Source organism: Salmo trutta, chromosome 10, assembly GCF_901001165.1.
Source record: "Salmo trutta chromosome 10, fSalTru1.1, whole genome shotgun sequence".
NCBI lineage: Eukaryota > Metazoa > Chordata > Actinopteri > Salmoniformes > Salmonidae > Salmo > Salmo trutta.
Window position 1 is genome coordinate 13207990 of NC_042966.1, and position 17737 is coordinate 13225726.

Here is a 17737-nt window from a genome sequence, read left to right on the forward strand (position 1 = left end):
GCTAAGGCCTTCCCTTTTGCATACAGGTTTCGTGCCTCAGAAGGAAGCTGTTATAGGACCCCTCCCCAGTTATCAGGGTTATGACCTCCTTACTACAACTATGGTCAAACAGGAGGGAGGGCACCTTTGGCAGATTGACATGGCCTTATGCTAACTGTAACTATATGCTTCAACACATGATGCTGAGCTTGTGAGGTGCAGTCTTTCTGACAGAACAGCGCTCTCCTTGTTCAGGCCCCTTTTCCCCCCACACTCTCTCCCGTTAGAACTAAGTTGCCCGTCGGCACAGCACTAGGATGAGCTTTACTCTCCACCAAACCTAATCTTGATCATTAAAGGGAAAACTACAAAACTGCGCTGAGATCCGTGTCTAGACAAAAACCACACTCACCACCGTGCAAGGAGCCATCCTCAGGGAGGTCATCGTCCAGCATGAGGTCATCGTCGTCCAGGTCACACCCAGACTCTAGGTTGTCAAGGTTGTTGAGTATGTCCTAGCATTAGAGAGTGAGAGAGACAGCGAGATTAGTCAGTTTGAAGCCTCATTTTTACAACAGAAGCAGAGACGGAAACGATTTTGAAAGGGCTGTTCATCTCCCTCAAGGGAAATATTACTTGAAGAATGAGATTGAAAGACAGAATTGCATGGTAATCTATTGCTCAAAAAAAAATGACAGCTCCCAAGGAGCTTGTTCGATAATGTATGGGGTAAAACTTTTAATGTCTTAATGACCCCTCAAGACACAGGTTGAAAATGGTTACTTGTTTTATGCAAAACAACAATAGATCTGCTGGAGAAAAAAAAAAAAAGTGAAACAACCAATCCTTGGCCGTAAGAGAATCTGTCTATCTCCATATCGAGTATCGTTATCTTCAGGCCCATTCCCCTTTTGCTCTGGCCCCCTGCCTTCGCTTAGAGTGGGCTTAGTCACAGCACAGCGCTCCTGGGGAAATGACATTTCCCCATGGTACGCGCTCATCCATCCATAGCATGACATTACAGCCTAATCTCCTGCAAGAAAAAAAAAGAAAAAAAACAGGCGCTCCGAGGAGAGATCAATGGCCAAGGTCTTACGTTAGCTACATTTTTAGCGATCTCAGATCCCCTAAGCAGCCTTGTCGCTGTCGGCTTGCTCACTTGTCATCATAGCTTACAGACAGACACTCAGCCTCTATGTGGAACTGCCTGGAATTAGGGGCATCTCACTGAACTCTCCATTGCTGCTTTTCGACTAACACCAGTTTCACTAGTGTATACATCCGATGTTATACTAGAGAAATTGTGTTTCCATAAAGGCCTTACAGGGAGGACTTGCGAAGGGCAGAATCAACAACCTCTACATAATCAAAACAGTTGCTTTGTGAGGTGTTAACCGTCGAGTGTGTTCACACTTAGCCATTATGAAAACGCTCCCAAAAAGCCCCAGCGGTTTCGCCTTGGCCCCATGTTAGAGCAGGTCCGTTGGAGCCATGGCCCAGTGAGACATGGGTGCCGGCCTACGTACATGGAAACAGAAAAGTCTGAGCCTTTTACGTAAAATAGTGGGGTAAATTCTAAGTGGAAATGCACCGAAAGTAACTCAACATAAATGTGGCTGCACTTTAAAATCTTTTTCTATGGGCCTCAGTGGCGCAGCATTTTAAGGCATCGTAGTGCTTGAGGAGTCAGTACAGACCCAGGTTCGATCCCACTGTGCGTCACAGCCGGCCGTGAACGGGAGTCCCATAGGGCGGCGCACAATTGGCCAAGTGTCGTCCGGGTTAAGCCAGGATTGGCCGTCATTGTAAATAAGAATTTGTTCTTAATAGACTTGGCCTTGTTAAATAAATAAGCCCTGCCACAGCCAAACACTGGCTCTTTATACCCATAGTCCGGGTTAGGGGAGGGTTTGGCCCGTCGGGATTTCCTTGTCCCATCGCGCTCTAGACACTCCTTGTGGAGGGTCGTGTGCCTGCAAGCTGACTTCGGTTGCCAGCTGGATAGCGTTTCCTCCGGGTTATGCGAGCAGTGTGTCAAGAAGCAGTGCGGCTTGGCAGGGTTGTGTTTAGGAGGATGCATGGCTATCGATCTTCGCCTCTCCCAAGTCCGTAGGGGAGTTTCAGCAATGGGAAAAAGTCTAACTACCAATTGGATATCACGAAATTGAGGAGAAAAATTCTAAGTACAAAAGGTTCACCCGAGTTTGAGCTCTGAATGATAATTGGGTGCTGTCCCTTCAAGACCTCACGCGTGTGCGCATAAAACCGATCTAGAAATTGATCTTGAAAGCCCCCCCCCCACACTTTCATTTAACTCCACTGCACCCAATTCTGGTTCTTCATGTCAGATGGCCAGATAAGCCTACACTATGTGGCGTGGGTTCTTTGTTCTGGATCCTGTCCTTTCCAGGTCTGCTTTTTCCGTCCAACGGTCCTTCCACAAAAGGACCCAAGACAGCTGGGCTGGCACACTGAGCATTGCACTGACCTCGCTAACATTGGAGGACAACATCAGATGCCTCTACTTTATGCCACTTCTACAAGGTCTGTTTCCCCCTCCCATGTTTTCATTACAGCATCCTATTCAGGAAGTCTAAGGCCTGGTTTAGAGTAGCCTTGTTATTTCCACTTCAATGGTTTGTTTCTTTTATCTGTTTTCAGACTGCACTACTTTCCTCTCTGTGTGTCGTGGGATTTTTAAAAAACATTTTCATATTGCAGGGTTAATTTTTAACCTCACAATGGAGTGGCTTTTCAAACCGGCGGGTGAGTACAATGGCAGAGCTCCACACATGCAATCTGTGAAAACCTTGTAACCGAGGCTCTCTTTCATACCGCGGCACTTCTATGAGAATGCAAATACGAGCTTGCTTACTTTCTCCACATAAATTTCTAACTTTTCTACTAAATCGATAAGTAAAGTGGATGGAATTTAACCAATACTATGCTGGACTATATAGTACATAGTCAAAACCTGACCCAACCTTGTCTAAGTCCTGACATAGACGAGTCCGGCCAAAGACGGTCACTCCATCTAGGTTCTCAGAGGACACAGGAGGTAGAGATCTTTTTTTTTAGGCCATTTGTGCTCAAGAACAAAAAAACAAGAAAGAAACACCTACATTTTTGGTCACTCATTTACTTACAAAAATGTATTTGATGCAGCAAAGTTCGTGGCAAATTTGTTGCAAACAAAATGCCACAAAATGTTGCCAGGAGTGAATCTGTGAATTATATTGCCATTAGTGGCAAACAATTTGCCAGAGGCTTTTTTGGGCAAACAATTCTCTCAACAATCTATTTCAATTTTGTCAAACCTGTGGCTCATGTAATATGAATTGCCATATTAAACATAACTCAAGTCTGTTACTTTTCTTCAACCCAAGCCTTATACACCTGTCAGGAAGAGAGACAACTAGCACACAACTGGCTAGATTGAAGTCCCCAGTCTAGATTAAAGACAATTAGTTGATTCGTTTGAATCAATTGTGTTGAGGCATGGCCGGAGAAAAATCTTATATACTGTCGGCTCTCTAGGAACGGTTGGCCACACATTTAAAAAAAAATAATAATAAAAAAAAAAGTAGATTTAGTAGACCTTGGTCCCAGTTTATGCGAGCTACATTGTTTGTCTACATAGCATTTACACAAGGCAGAAACATTTACTTGCTGAAAAATATTGAATGCCAGTTTCAGTAAGAAGCATACAGTAGCAACATCAAGACAACTTTGTAACAGCTGACCCCGTTTTTCCAAGCAAAACCCACCCTTTAGCTGCGGAACCTACCTTTTGAGATGCCAAAAAATTAAAGGTTTTTAGTAATTGTTTTCAGTATACCAATGTTTCTGTGTGTTCTGATTGTTTCAGTCCATCCATTGAACAAACTTAGGACTAAGGATTTCAACAGAGCCACCATCTGCAAAGTTCACTCAAAAAGGCAATAGTTTTGAACTGGGTTTGATTTTGTTATTATTAGTTACATTTTGTTCATTCATTGCTCAGTCATGACTTTGCTCATGTCAATTCTGTAGTTGCTCCATTAAAAACATCACCAATGTGTTCACATTTCTCTCATGTAAATGTTATTTGGGAAATATTCAGTCTTTACTATTTTCTTCATTAGCATGCCAATGTCCAGTTGTATTGGGTTTTATTTGTATCTGTTTAGACATCGAATGCATGTTGTTTAGTATATTTAGTTCAGTTCTCTGTGAGAAGCAAGTTCATTTAAAGTTGCGATTTGGTTCATGTAGATTCATTTCAATGTTAATGTACAAAGTAACTTGAAACCTGATCTAATTTGCATACATAATGAGTTTGCAGCTAATTTGAAGCAAACAATAGAAAGTTCGACACAAGTTTCCCAGAAGTTCACAAGTCGCTAATTTTTATGTGAAAACACAAAAATTGGCCAAAGATTTGCCTCAACTGTTTGCCAGAAGCCAGTTTTTTCAGTAAGGTTCATCTCTTCCCAATATCATTTTGTGCCACTCCACTTGTTATATAGCTGCCCTGCCAGGAAAAATCACAGGGGCATTGCACCACAGATGCTGATGGGAGTTGAAGTCCAAAGCAAGTTTAAATCTATTTCATGCCTCCTCAATCTGGACTTAATTTACCAGCAGCCTGTGAAAAGCTGCTTTCATGTTTCACTTGATGAACACAGCTGTCGGAGTGAAACCACCCTCAAAATCTGACCCAACTGTTGGGAGTCACACACACTCATGCACCAACAAAGCACCCTCAGCTGAGTCTGCAACAACTGGATGCATCCGGTTTTCAGGGGAAAATAGAAAGAGCCTGTGACACGACTTCCACTTTTGGACGTTAACAAGGCGACACTCCATTTTAATTTACTGGATTGGTTGAAGTGGGCATATTTTTTTTTCTCACCAGTTGGGGTGGGCGGTATCTAGACTTTCATACTGTTTCTGTACGATCCCAGGGTGCACGGTATTACCAACAGCAAAGATAAATGACATTCCACCATTATTTCAAGACATGAAGGTCAGTCAATCTGGAAAATTACAATAACTTTGAAAGTTTCTTCAAGAGCAGTCGCAAAAACCATCAAGCGCTATGATGAAACTGGCTCTCATGAGGTCCGCCACAGGAAAGGAAAACCCAGAGTTACCTCTGCTGCAGAGGATAAGTTCATTAGAGTTACCAGCCTCAGTTTGCAGCCCAGTTCAAGTAACAACCACATCAACAGTTCAGAGACTGCATGAAATCAGGCCTTCATGGTCAAATTACTGCAAAGAAACCACTACTAAAAGAACACCAATAAGAAGAGAAACACGAGCAATGGACATTCGACCAGTGGAAATCTGTCCTTTGATCTGATGAGTCCAAATTTGAGATGTTAGATTCCAACCGCTATGGCTTTGTGAGATGCAGAGTAGGTGAACGGATGATCTCCGCATGCGTGGTTCCCACCGTGAAGCATGGAGGAGGAGGTGTGATGGAGTTGGGGTGCTTTGCTGGTGACACAGTCACTGATTTATTTAGAATTCAAGACACACTTAACCAGCATGGCTACCACAGCATTCTGATGCAATACACCATACCATCTGGCTTAGTGGGACTATCATTTGAATTTCAACAGGACAATGACCCAACACACCACCAGGCTGTGTAAGGCTATTTGACCAAGAAGGAGAGTGATGGAGTGCAGCATCAGATGACCTGGCCTCCACAATCACCCGACCTCAACCCAATTGAGATGGTTTGGCATGAGTTGGACCGCAGAGTGAAGGAAAAGCAGCCAACAAGTGCTCAGCATATGTGGGAACTCCTCATGAAGCTGGTTGAGAATGCCAAGCGTATACAAAGCTGTCATCAAGGCAAAGGGTGGCTATTTGTTTAACACTTTTTTGGTTACTACTGTACATGATCCCATGTGTTATTTCATAGTTTTGATGTATTCACTATCATTCCACAAAGTAGAAAAAAGTAACAAAGAAAAACCCTTGAATGAAATGGTCTCCAAACTTTCGACTGGTACTGTATATACACACCTTTCATAATATTTCCTCTAATGTTATTAGCATACCTCTATTGTTGCTTCATTCCTTCCTCGCTTTGAACAGTTAAAGGAAATACATTTTGACTGGTACTGTATATAAAAACTAATAAATAATGGATTTTTGGGGACGGTATTGAAAATTATACTGTCGGCATTTCTAAATAAGCGGGTATACAGTATACCTCCCAAATCATCAGGACCTGAAAGAAATAAACTCAGGCATTTATTTTATGCCTTCTACATTAGGTTACCAATGCACACGTACTGGACTGTTCGAGGGAAAGCACACGCTTCTTCTCTCTCATCAATATTTGTGGACACAGCTGTCGGATTGAAACCACCCTCAAAATGTGACACTATTCTGGGGGACACACACACACACACACACACACACACAAACAGCCTTAAATATGGTTACTGGACAGAGAGAGAGCACACTTCTCCCTCATCAATATTTCTGGACGGTCACCTTGACAATGGCGTGACAGTTTCTAAATAGGCAGGAAATACAGAGAGAACACAAGACTACACAAAGCCTTCTTTTGTGATGCGAGAGAGAGCGCAAGAGGGAGAGGAAGAAGACGAGAGAAGAGAGTCCACTTTGAGGATTGATGTCTGGTGGAGTCGTCACATTAACATTCAGATTACCTCTCCTGGTCGTGCGCCACGCATGAGACAAAGTGACAACTTAATGAGCAATGTAACCTCGAGGCTGAGCGAACCTTTCTTTTGGTGACGGAGTTGTTCTGTTTTAGTCCGATGGGCTATAGTGTGGAGGCAAATTGAACTGCAAGAGGATGCAGAAGAAAAAAAAGGAGAGTCCTACAGAGCGGCGTTGGCGCTGTCAACATCATTGACTCATCTGGGCCCTTTTCAGAGGCCTTGGGGTTCTCTCTCACTACAATGACGTCTCTGGAGGCTACACACGATGCTGACCCGGGCCATGTTTGTGGCACAGTCGCTAATATACGGAGATCTGCGACACGGACAGCCACTCACCACCAGTCAGAACTTTTTCCCTCACCCGTCCATCCTGGCTCTGGGCTGCCGTCTCAGGGTGGATAATAAGAGGAGGAGACCAATCCAGTTAAGAGAACCTTCCTCAATGTTTGCGCCAAACATTCCATATTATAAAAAAAAAAATTAAAAACAGTTTGCAGAATTTTGTATGGGCAGTCCTAGTCCATTCAAGCCTAACCCAGACCCTACTATAGGCCGACCGCACTAAAGGAGACGAGATCTGCCGCTTAGCGAATCAGTGTGCGATGTGGCAGTCAGTGTGGGAGGGGGAGCTTAGGAGGGAGGGAGAGCGTTGAAGGGTAATGAAATTGTCAAGCAGCATCAGTAAAGTGGAGGAAGAAGGTCAGGCCCATCGCGGGCGTGATTAAAAATTGGCGCTACACTCGCACAGTGAGTAAATCCTGCCTGTGTCAGAGCACTGATACCAGCGTATGCTTTTAAAGCCCGCATGGAGGAGGCGGTGGGTTGCAAATAAACCGGAGAAGCTTTGACGAGAGAATATCTGTAATGATCTGGAAGGAATGGAGCGAGAAAGAAAGAAAGACAGTTGGGGCGGGCGAGCGAGAGTTGGGGCGGGCGAGCGAGAGTTGGGGGGGGGGGGGGCGAGCGAGCGAGAGTTGGGGGGGGCGAGCGAGAGTTGGGGGGGGGCGAGCGAGAGTTGGGGGGGGGCGAGCGAGAGTTGGGGGAAGAGAGGATCTGGGGCATCAGCACACTGCAAGAAGAGGGAACTATTTGGGGGCTTGAGAACAGGTTTCTGACCTTGGATGGATCAAAAACAACTGTCTGCTGCTACTGTGCTTGGTATCCTTTACTAGACGTGGTCTGTAGTCTTTTACAAAACCTCAAGGGCAGATGAATACGACTCTGGCTACAGTTGCTGTTGAAATACAGGAGTATACTGCAGAGGAAACACATTTGTGATCATATTTTCAGTTAGTTTTCCTCAGCAGCATTTGCGAGCATTGGCAATACCATCCAACTTCGTGGCTTTATTTATTCAGATTGATACAACAACAAAAAGTCCAAGGAACTCCAGATAGTGTGAAGCAATGCAGAGAACAACAAAGGTTCTCCCCAGGCACACTCGTTCTTCTGGCCATAATGTGCTCCGCCTGCATATCCTCTGCTCTAGCAGTGGGGATGATTATGGAGGAGCGAGGTGGTGTGTGTGTGAAAGACAGAAAGAGAGCGCGCGAGAGAGAGAGGGTGGGGGTCTGAGCTGTGAGAAGAAGCATGAATGAGGGTGATGGTGACGGCCCTTCATGCCTAACCGGGCCTTCAGGTCTATAGACCTTCACCAGCCGTCACATCCAGCTTGGACCAACACTGCCACCCGGTGGCCTGTCTGCACACCGGTTTATTTACAGCACCCTTGTACTAACACGCTCTGCATCTTCCGCTAGCGACATACATGGCAAGAAGACCTTCTGGCAACAAGACCAAAAGAGCCAAATCAATAGTTGTCATCTCCGATAAGCATTTAGGGTGTCTAGTGTTGTGATCATGCGACGTCATTGTCAACATCTAAAATTGTCTTTCAACGCATACCGACATGTTGCTGCCTGATTTGAGCTGTGAATACGTATGCTATATGTCCCAATTAATCTACTGTAACACACCCACGTAAATGGAGCATCACAGCCTTGTGCACTGAAACATTAAGCCGATACCTTTCGGGCAAGTAAAGCAAGATGTGGCCTGTCCTTCTGTGAGGAGACGAGCGCAGGCAGACAGGATGGCCAGGCTTAGCAGGGCTGACGTAGCTGCTCAAAATGAGGGTTGAGGTGATGCCTGAGCATAACGGACGTTCCCACGCGAATAGGGACAGCAGGAGAGGGGACTGACGCCAGCATGGGGACATTAGTTCCAGGAGCCCAGCACACTGTCACTTCCCGGTCTTAACACTCCACTGGCTCCTGAAGTGAATGAGCATCCAGTCCTCCGTGTGTGTGTGTGTGTGTGTGTGTGACTATACTTTTGAGTCCCCACAAGAATAGTGAACTTTTTTTTTTGACCAACTGGGGACATTTTTGTTACAGTTTTGTCCCCACAAGGTAAAATACTATATCTAGGGGGGTTTAGGGATAAGGTTAGAAGTTGTGTTAGAATTAGGTTTAGGAGCTAGGGTTAAGGTTAGGGAAAATAGGATTTTGAAGGGGACTGAATTGTGTGTCCCCACAAGGTTAGTTATACAAGACTGTGTGTGTGTGCGTCAAAATCACCATTGGCCAGCAGATGGTCGTGTGAATGATGTTGGATGGATAGCCTTTGCCACACACCGATGTAATAATGAAAAATCTCATCAAATACTTCAGCCTTGCTCTCACATAAGGCAGCATGGTTCAAAGTTATTTAAAAAGGGCAGTCACTGTATTATGACAGCAGGCTTCCTGCACTGTCTGCTGGAGCGAGGGAGGCAATCAAATAGCTCCGGCTGAATTAGTCACGCCTCCGGGCCGGTGCTCTAACTAACACGCAGTCCCACACACTCCTCTCTCTCAGTCCCTCGTGAAGCAGCACTCCTCTCTGTCCCTAGTGAAGCAGCACTGCTTTCTCAGTCCTCTTTAAAAAAGAGAGTAGCACAGGAAGCCTTCATTTTTCAAAGCTAATCTGAAGAAACCGTTGAGGGAGCGGGGCCTGATCATGTCACAATCACAGACCAAATTAAAGTTATTTGACTTTAATCATACCCCCGCAGATATTCATAATACATTTAATTTCCTTCAGGAAGGCAATTCCCTCAGCGTGACGGGGAGCTGCAGACACGACAGTTTTAGAGCTGGGCAGCGTTGGCGTGGTTCTGTGTTAGTGCATTAGCACCTCTCCCCGACAGCAGGAGTCCTGCGGCTCCAACACTCACCAGGGGGAAGGGCTGCCTATCTGCCTGCCTGTCTGTTAGCTAGCATCCCACATCTCTACAGTCCCTCGCTCTCTTCTCCATCTCTCACACACAGTCTCTCCTTTCTCGCACCACTCACTCTCTTATTCACTCTCACCCCATCGCCCTCCTCCCTCGCTCACTTGTGTTCACTCCCTCTTTCCCAGTCTCCCCTGCGTCTCTCTAACACACTTGTTCGCTGCCTCTCCCCATCGCTCTCTTCTTCATTCCCTCCATTTCTCTATAATGAGCTCACTGCTGTCTTCGAAGTCTGTTTCTGTAAATGTGGTTGGAGGCAGGCAGGGGCCAAAATTGTGCTCCGTACCGCATGACCACGCGCCGCCCAAATTTTGTAACAACGCAGAGGGCACTGTATATTTCCACATTGACACGATTGGTTGATGGTAGGTGGGGGTGGGAGGTCCAGTATAAGCACAAACTCACTTCCTTGACAACAGCTCTGCGAATTGCAAGAAGTATAAATGCCTTGACTTCTGCAGAGGGCGTATCGCAGTAAATACTCTACGGCCACCGCAGACATCGGATTGACTATGCAGCGCCTTTTAGGGTGGTGACACCTTTGGTGGAAAACTATCCTTGACCGTTCAAGTTCAGACCGCAGGGAAATTAACTCCACTTGATGTTCCTGAATATTGAAGGAATCTCCTATATTGGATTTATTTCTGTTTAATTCTCTGAATTAAGTTTCAGAGCTTTCAACCACTGCCTCCGGTGTCGAGTTCAGTACAGCATTTCCAATAAATAAACTAATAACGTCGCTCATCTTCCCGACACATTTACTAACAGTAATAGCCTACTGTGTGTGGATACACTTGCTGATCAATGCTACCCTCTAGCTTGATTCTTCTGCACTGCACAGAGACAGCATAATGTAAAAGCCTACTGTTCAGAGTGCAACCGTTGCAGTACATAGTCTCCTGTAGAGGTCGCTCAAGTACCACTTTAAAAAGTAAGCTACCAAACGATTTGCACCAGTGTGTTTATGGCTCTGATTATTAGCTGCGGTCAGATATGAAAAGATTATGAGATCCCAATCCATGAGATGATTATAGGCTAATGTTTTTAGATTATATGGGTCACACAACTCCTTGACTCAAATGATTACAACTGTGGACAACGTCATATTAATATGTCTGTGCAGTCCAAAGGTGCGCTTCCTGGAAAATCCCCACATTATCAGACTAAATACAGCCTAACCCACAGTAAGAGACGGATTAGCTGTGCTGAAAAAAACACAGTATAGAGAAAAAGGAAAATAGGGAAAAAGCTGTGAACTAAGATCCCAAAACAGCTTTTAGAGGTTCTGACCCGTAAGGAGTTCATTTCCAACAAAGAAACAAAAGCAAAAGGAGCAAATCCAGGTCTTTTGCGTGACCAAGCTAAAACAAATGCCTGAAAATGAGAGCTGCAATGTGTATTGGAGCTTGTCTTCCTAAACTCTGCCGTAACCAGGGAGAGATGATTCAGCACTTTTCAGAGAAGTGCTTTGTGTCCTATACTTGGGTGGTTTCAGAGATGGAACACCCACTGTCTGAGTCACTGACTTATTATGAGCCTCCAGGAATACAGAATGACATCATTAAATGTAGTTTTTGTCCCCATATTTTCTCCATATAAAAAGGAGTGCCTCTGTCATTGATGAGAGGAGTGCCTCTGTCATTGATGAGAGGAGAAGGGTAATAAGCTGCTCCTGTAGGCCACGTCATACAGTAATAACTACACGGTCATCCTTCCGCTTCCCTCCGGTCCTGAGGCTGCGTCCTTCTCTCTGGCCAAGTGATAGGCTGCTGTGAAACAGCAGGGAAATCACATGGGGCAACAGCCAATGAGTTCCCTGAAGGAAAGATCATCGAACTGATTCCTTGGATGGAATCCAGGAAATTGGGTTCTTACATTCGGGAGGCAGAACAAGGCCCTGACTCCTTCCTTCAGTAATGACTGATCTGACACGCTGAGATTGGTGAAAGCAATAGGCTGGAGACCATGCGATCACTTTCAGATCAGTGACTAGCGAGGAAGGAAGGGTGTATTTTAAAAGCATTCAAATCAGATTAGAGGAACACAGACAACTACGTAGCTGTGTTGTACAGGAGCAGAGTGGTACAGTGCAAGGCAAAAGCCCTGACTGCATACAGTACACTGGTCAGAGATATAGCAGCACCTTTGAAGACCTGTCTTGTAGCTCAATGTCCTGAGTATTGACGTCAGATTGGGGACAGTGATACCGTGGGCAGAGTACCCACACAGAAACAGTGCCCGGCAGTGAGCTCATTTAGGTCAAAGCCAGCAGGACGACCCTTGCCCCTCTAGAATACAAATCACCTAGGAAATTGCACAGAATGGAAGTACTTGCCATCAACGGGGAAAGTGAAACACTGACTATTAAAAAAGGTGTGTAAATTAAAGTAAAAGTTACTTGGGCAAAGGTTAAACACATGACAGCCAGTGGGGATTAGGCAATCAGTAAAACATATCCTACTAGTTTTCCAACACACGTGCAGTGGAGATGAAAATCACTTTATTGGTCAATTGCACACAAGGTCCAACCGAAATTTGACTTCCACTTTTAACCCAACCCCACCCCCCCTACACGTTACTAACCAAAGTACTACTGAAGAGCGACGCCTACCATTCCAATGATGAATTAAATCTTAATCCATTCTTTTGAGAGCTGTCAATTCCATAGAATTACATTCTTTGTGGTCAACTCACTAGAAATGTTGAATACATTGTATTCTATCCAGACTTACCATGCTGTTGAGGTCTGAGTTGTAGCTCCCACAGGGCTGTGTGGTGGTCCCCAAGGGCTCCAGACCCTCCTCGTCCCACATGTAGGTCCCCCCCGAGCCTGAGTCTGAGGGAGACAGGTCGAGGGAAGAGCCGAGGGGGTAGTCTGCACCCCCGGACAGGGCCTGACTAGCACGCCGAGACAACGCCCCTAAACCCCCTCTACCCCCTATAACAGAGAGGAGAAAGAAGAGGTTTTACTCACCTGCTACCTAATCACTGAGGGAGATCTGGTTCATTTGCTTTGGTTAGTATTGTATGTCATTTCGGGCCCATTTCCCAGACACAGATAAAGCCTAGTCCTGGATTAAAACGCATCGTCGATGGATGTTCTCCATTGACAGCGTTTTCTAGTCCAGGACTAATCTGTGTCTGGGAAACCGTCCCTTAGACTTTAAAGTCAATTATTTGGATTCATATGAAATCTTACCAGTGAGTCCCATTCCGGCCCAGTCTACACTGTCAGACAGGAAGCTGTTTAGGCCCGCCATCGAGGTGCCACCGTGACGGTGGATGACGTCTGCGTTGTCATCATCTGCCAAGACAGAGTGCGATTGGTCGAGCCCTCCATCACGAGCAGGGAGCAGCAGAATGCCGTCTCCTCCGTTCCCCAGGTTGTCAAAGTCGTCCATGTACTCCTCGCTGGTATCATTGCGCTCCAGGGAGGAGGTGGAGGAGAGGGACATGTCCTCCAGGCCTTCCCCCAGGGGACGCACCCCGCTGGGGGCAGCAGGCTCCTCTTGCAGGCCTTCCGTTAGGCACTCTGGGGTGCTCCCTGGGCTGTCAGCGTTGCTGGATGGGTCTGGGGTGACAGGGGGCGTCTCCACCGAGTTCTTCCTCCCCTCGCTTTCCTCTGTGTTGCCCTGGACCTTCTCGGTGGAGGTGGCCAAGATGGGGCGAGGCTGCTTGATGAGGGAGGGCCGTGTGAGCCTGTAGCTGAGGGCCGAGGGCCTGGTGTTGCAGGAGGCTGAACTGGGTAGTAAGGAATTCCTCAGTGTGGTGGGGGGCAAGATGCAGCTAGCAGTTCCCACCACAGCCCTGCCTGGTGCTAGTCCATGTCCACCCTTACTGAGGTGTAGGCCGTTCCCTCTCCCCGCACTACTACTCAGCACAGGTGTCGGTCTGGCCAGGGGAGAAGTCTTGACCAGTCGGGACTTGGCTAGAGGCCTGGGTAGCTCCTTGGCCAGCTCCGAGGCCCTGTTGAAGGAGTAGGAGCGGATGATGGGTGGCTGGGTAGGGGAGGGGATCCTCTTGACGTGGGTGAGGCTCCGGGAGCGCACCATGTTCTCCTCCGAGGCGGTCTCCAGGCTGTCGCTGGACTGGGAGTGGGACAGGCTGCTGGTCAGGTTGCTGTGGGGGGAACCACAGCTCTGGCCCTGCCTGAGGGAACCATTCCCAGACCCAAACCGTCCATCACCACCCGCCTGGCCGTTGAGGCCCGCTTTGCCATTGCAGAGACTCTGTCCAGACAAAGCCTGTTTGGGGATGGCCCTGTGAGGCCCAGTTTTGGAGGGTATAGTTCTAGGGCTGGTGGAGGATACCACAGAAGCACACCCCCGTATCTTAGCCGTGGCAGGCATGGTGGACGGCTTTTTAATCTCCCGTACCGCCGCTGGCGAGCGCTGCAGTTGTCGGTGATGCCCAGCTCCAGTTCCGCCCTCCTCTCCCACCCCCATCTCCACAGCTTCTCCTCCTTTCCCCTTCAGAGAGAAGGAGGGCGGCATCCGCATTGTCCCGTTCTGCCTGGTGGTGGCAGTGGGTAACCCTTTGCCAGTGGTGCTGGAGATGGGTTGGTGGTGGGTCCCATTGGTCAGTGGGGCCGTGCAAGCCACAACCACGGGGCGTGAGCCAAACTTGGGCAGCCTGGAGACCATGGTGGGCACGTTGGGAACCGGATCTTCCATCAGCTGCCTGCTGGACCATGGGTGTGCTGGGCTGGCTTGAACTGCAGAGAAATGGAGGACAAGAGAAGGACAGAGAGAGAAATGGGAGTGAGAAGAGAGGAAAAGCGAGAACAAGAGGAAAAAGAATGAGAAAGGGGACGAGAGAAAGCGGTGAGAACATGTCGTGCTAAGATAAGAAATAACATGTTTAGGGGTGTTAAACACAAATTGACATTTACAGAGGTAGACGTGAAAGTAACTGTCCAGTGTTTCCAGATTTCTATGAAATATGACCTATAATTAATTACAATATGAGTGAAATAGTTTTCCTTCCAAATTGTATGTCAAAAACATGCTTTGTGTTGGAAAGGTGTGGGTGTACCCAACAGAATGGTGTTGGCTTATAAATCAAATGTTATTTGTCACATGCGCCGAATACAACTGGTGTAGACCTTACAGTGAAATGCTTACTTACAAGTCCTTAACCAACAATGCAGAGTAAGAAAATGCTAAATAAAGTAAAAGTTCAAAAAGTAACAAAATAATAACAAGGCTATATACAGGGGGTTCTAGTACCAAGTCAATGTGCGGGGGTACGGGTTAGTCGAGGTCAAATGTACATGTAGGTAGAAGTAAAATGACTATGCATAGATAATAAACAGCGCGTAGCAACATCGTAAAAAAGGGGGTCAATGCAAATAGTCCAGGTAGCCATTTGATTAATTGTTCAGCAGTTTTATGGCTTGGGGGTAGAAGCTGTTAAGGAGCCTTTTGGACCTAGACTTGCAGCCCAGTAGCAGAGAAAACAGTCTATGACTTGGATGGCTGAACTCTTGACAAGTTTTAGGGCCTTTCTGACACCGCCTGGTATAGAAGTCCTGGGTGGCAGGAAGCTTTGCCCCAGTGATGTACTGGTCCGTACGCACTACTGGGGCTGTTTAGGAGACCATATTACCGCCAACCTGGCAGTCATGAACGTAGTAAGATTCTACATGACTGTTGAGTCATGGTAATCTCCTTTAACACACTCTGGTACTCAGGGCTCTATTGTCCCTCTAGCCACTGACAACAATGCATCAATGCAAATACAATGGAAAATCACAAACGCTTATCAAAACAGTATGTGCTTTTAAAACTCAACACACGGTGATTGATTAATTTGAAGAAAGAAGCTCAACAATAGGTTGAAACGGAGTGGAAAGCATGGTCGTTGTGGGCTAACAACGAAATGGACAGCGATTTCTAAGTGGATGATTCATTCAAAACACCCATACGCATATTAGAGTTTATGCATAAGCCTATACATGAGCCCGAAAAAAAAATATATATATATTAAAATAATGATTGTGCCGTTGTAACATAGCCAACAGTATATCACACATGGAAGAAGAAAAAAAATTAAATACTAATTTAAGATCTTTGGTACATAATTTGTCTAGCCCAAATTAAACAAAATCAGATTTCACATACAATTGGCGAATTTGTTTTAGATTTTGAATAGCCTAGTAATAGGGCTTTTTTCCCATAATTAATAGACTGACATTACTTTTAGCTACAGCAACTCTCACCGTGTTTCCATCTCCGCCCCTCTCCCCTTCATTCCTTTCTCCAGCTCGCAGAGAGAGGGGCTGTCAACAGTTGATGAAATATGTAGCGTTGTGAAAACATGTTACTATCGATGTTCCCGAACAGATTTCACTTGGTTTCCCAAGTGAAGCACTGGGTAGCTAAAGGAACAGGGTTGGAGAGCCCATGGCATACACAGTTAGGGCGGAATATCACCTGTGGCACAACAAAATAAAATCGGCGAAGCCTACCCAACATGAGAGAAAAACGTACCCGCAGGAAAGTGGCCTCCATTCGCTATTCCAGTGTTAACAGATGACATGTCTTTTATGTCTTGATGGGGATTTGGGCTTGGTCCTACTTGATAAATGGGCCATTCTAAATCTAAACTAAATTATACATATTAGTAAAGATTACATTCAATTGAGAACAGTCAATGGGTGAAAATATGATCACTTGATGAGAGAACAGCGTGTGCAGCCTGAGGCAAGGAACAGAGCCCAATCTTTCTTTTCCAATCATCAATAGCCCAGTCATTTTTTTGGGGGGGTGGGGAATTTTTTTGGGGGGGTGGGGAATTGCCTGTTTATTTTGGTATTAATACGTTTCACATATCAGTTTGCAAACAATGTCAAAAATATTATATTTATATATATATCATTAAGTTAAAGCCACATACAAACATGGTCTCTTTTGTTTCCTAAAGTAAGGCAGCTCTAGAATGCAGGTGTTTTAGCCCAGCTCAGTGCTTTCTGTAGTGGGGCAAGCCAGAAGAAAAAATACAGAGTGTTCTATCACTCATAGGGAAACTACATCACCGCGAAGTCTAAGGGGAGACCAAGAATTCGAGCCCTTCGGGAATTGACATAGAATTACAATAGAAGTGCCCATCAAAGAAGGCTCAAGGTCATTGGCCACAGATAAAATGACATTGTGTGTACAGCAGCTTTGATTGGACTGATCATGTCAACATCATACTTTCAAAAAAATCTTAGCTAGCAGTCATCATGAATCAAGTCCACAATCTACTGGCAAATCCTTTTCAAAAATACTCATACGAAGATAAAAAAAAACAGAAATTACAGATAAAACGTATCGTGCTCATCGGCCATAAACATTAAACAACCAGTTGGAAATCGCAAATTCAACAATGAGTGGTTTGGAAGGAAGTGAGCACAACAAAGTGAGTCCAAAAATGTCTTGTATGCTGCTGCATAAATTATGTAATATGCCAGGGAGATATGTATATTGTAGCTAAGAAAGTAATACTAAGTGTATGTTGTGTAGTAGCCCATGTGCCTCACGCTAATAATTTGGTCCCTTTTCCCCTCTTTCACCTAGTGTTCTGACTTGGTGTACAGGAAGAACACTAAGAATGGCCCATGTTCTGAATTCTGTCGATGTACATTTCAACGATTGCCTCTTATCTGCTCGTCGTTCCCTTATGCCATAGTTTGTACATCTCAAATTGTCAGTAGAAACCACATTTGTTGAAGCAAGTCATATGTTTTTTATACTTTTTTAAAGGCAGTAAATGAGGCTGAATGAACTGTAGCAGTGGTAAGGTGTTGGGACTC

The 17737-nt window shown here is 45.7% G+C and overlaps 1 protein-coding gene across 5 annotated transcripts in view; it reads right to left on the reverse strand.

Moving 5' to 3' along the window:
* Positions 1–17737, reverse strand: part of LOC115201133 (serine-rich coiled-coil domain-containing protein 2) — a 92462-nt gene that overhangs the window by 44876 nt on the left and 29849 nt on the right. For all 5 annotated transcript variants that reach the window (XM_029764458.1, XM_029764457.1, XM_029764459.1 and 2 more), the window contains exons 2-4: positions 13142–14656; positions 12675–12880; positions 392–494 (exon numbers count right to left, since the gene is read on the reverse strand). In XM_029764458.1, coding sequence (XP_029620318.1) covers positions 392–494; positions 12675–12880; positions 13142–14615 — 1783 coding nt within the window. In that variant the 5' untranslated portion in view covers positions 14616–14656. The remainder of the gene's footprint in view (positions 1–391; positions 495–12674; positions 12881–13141; positions 14657–17737) is intronic.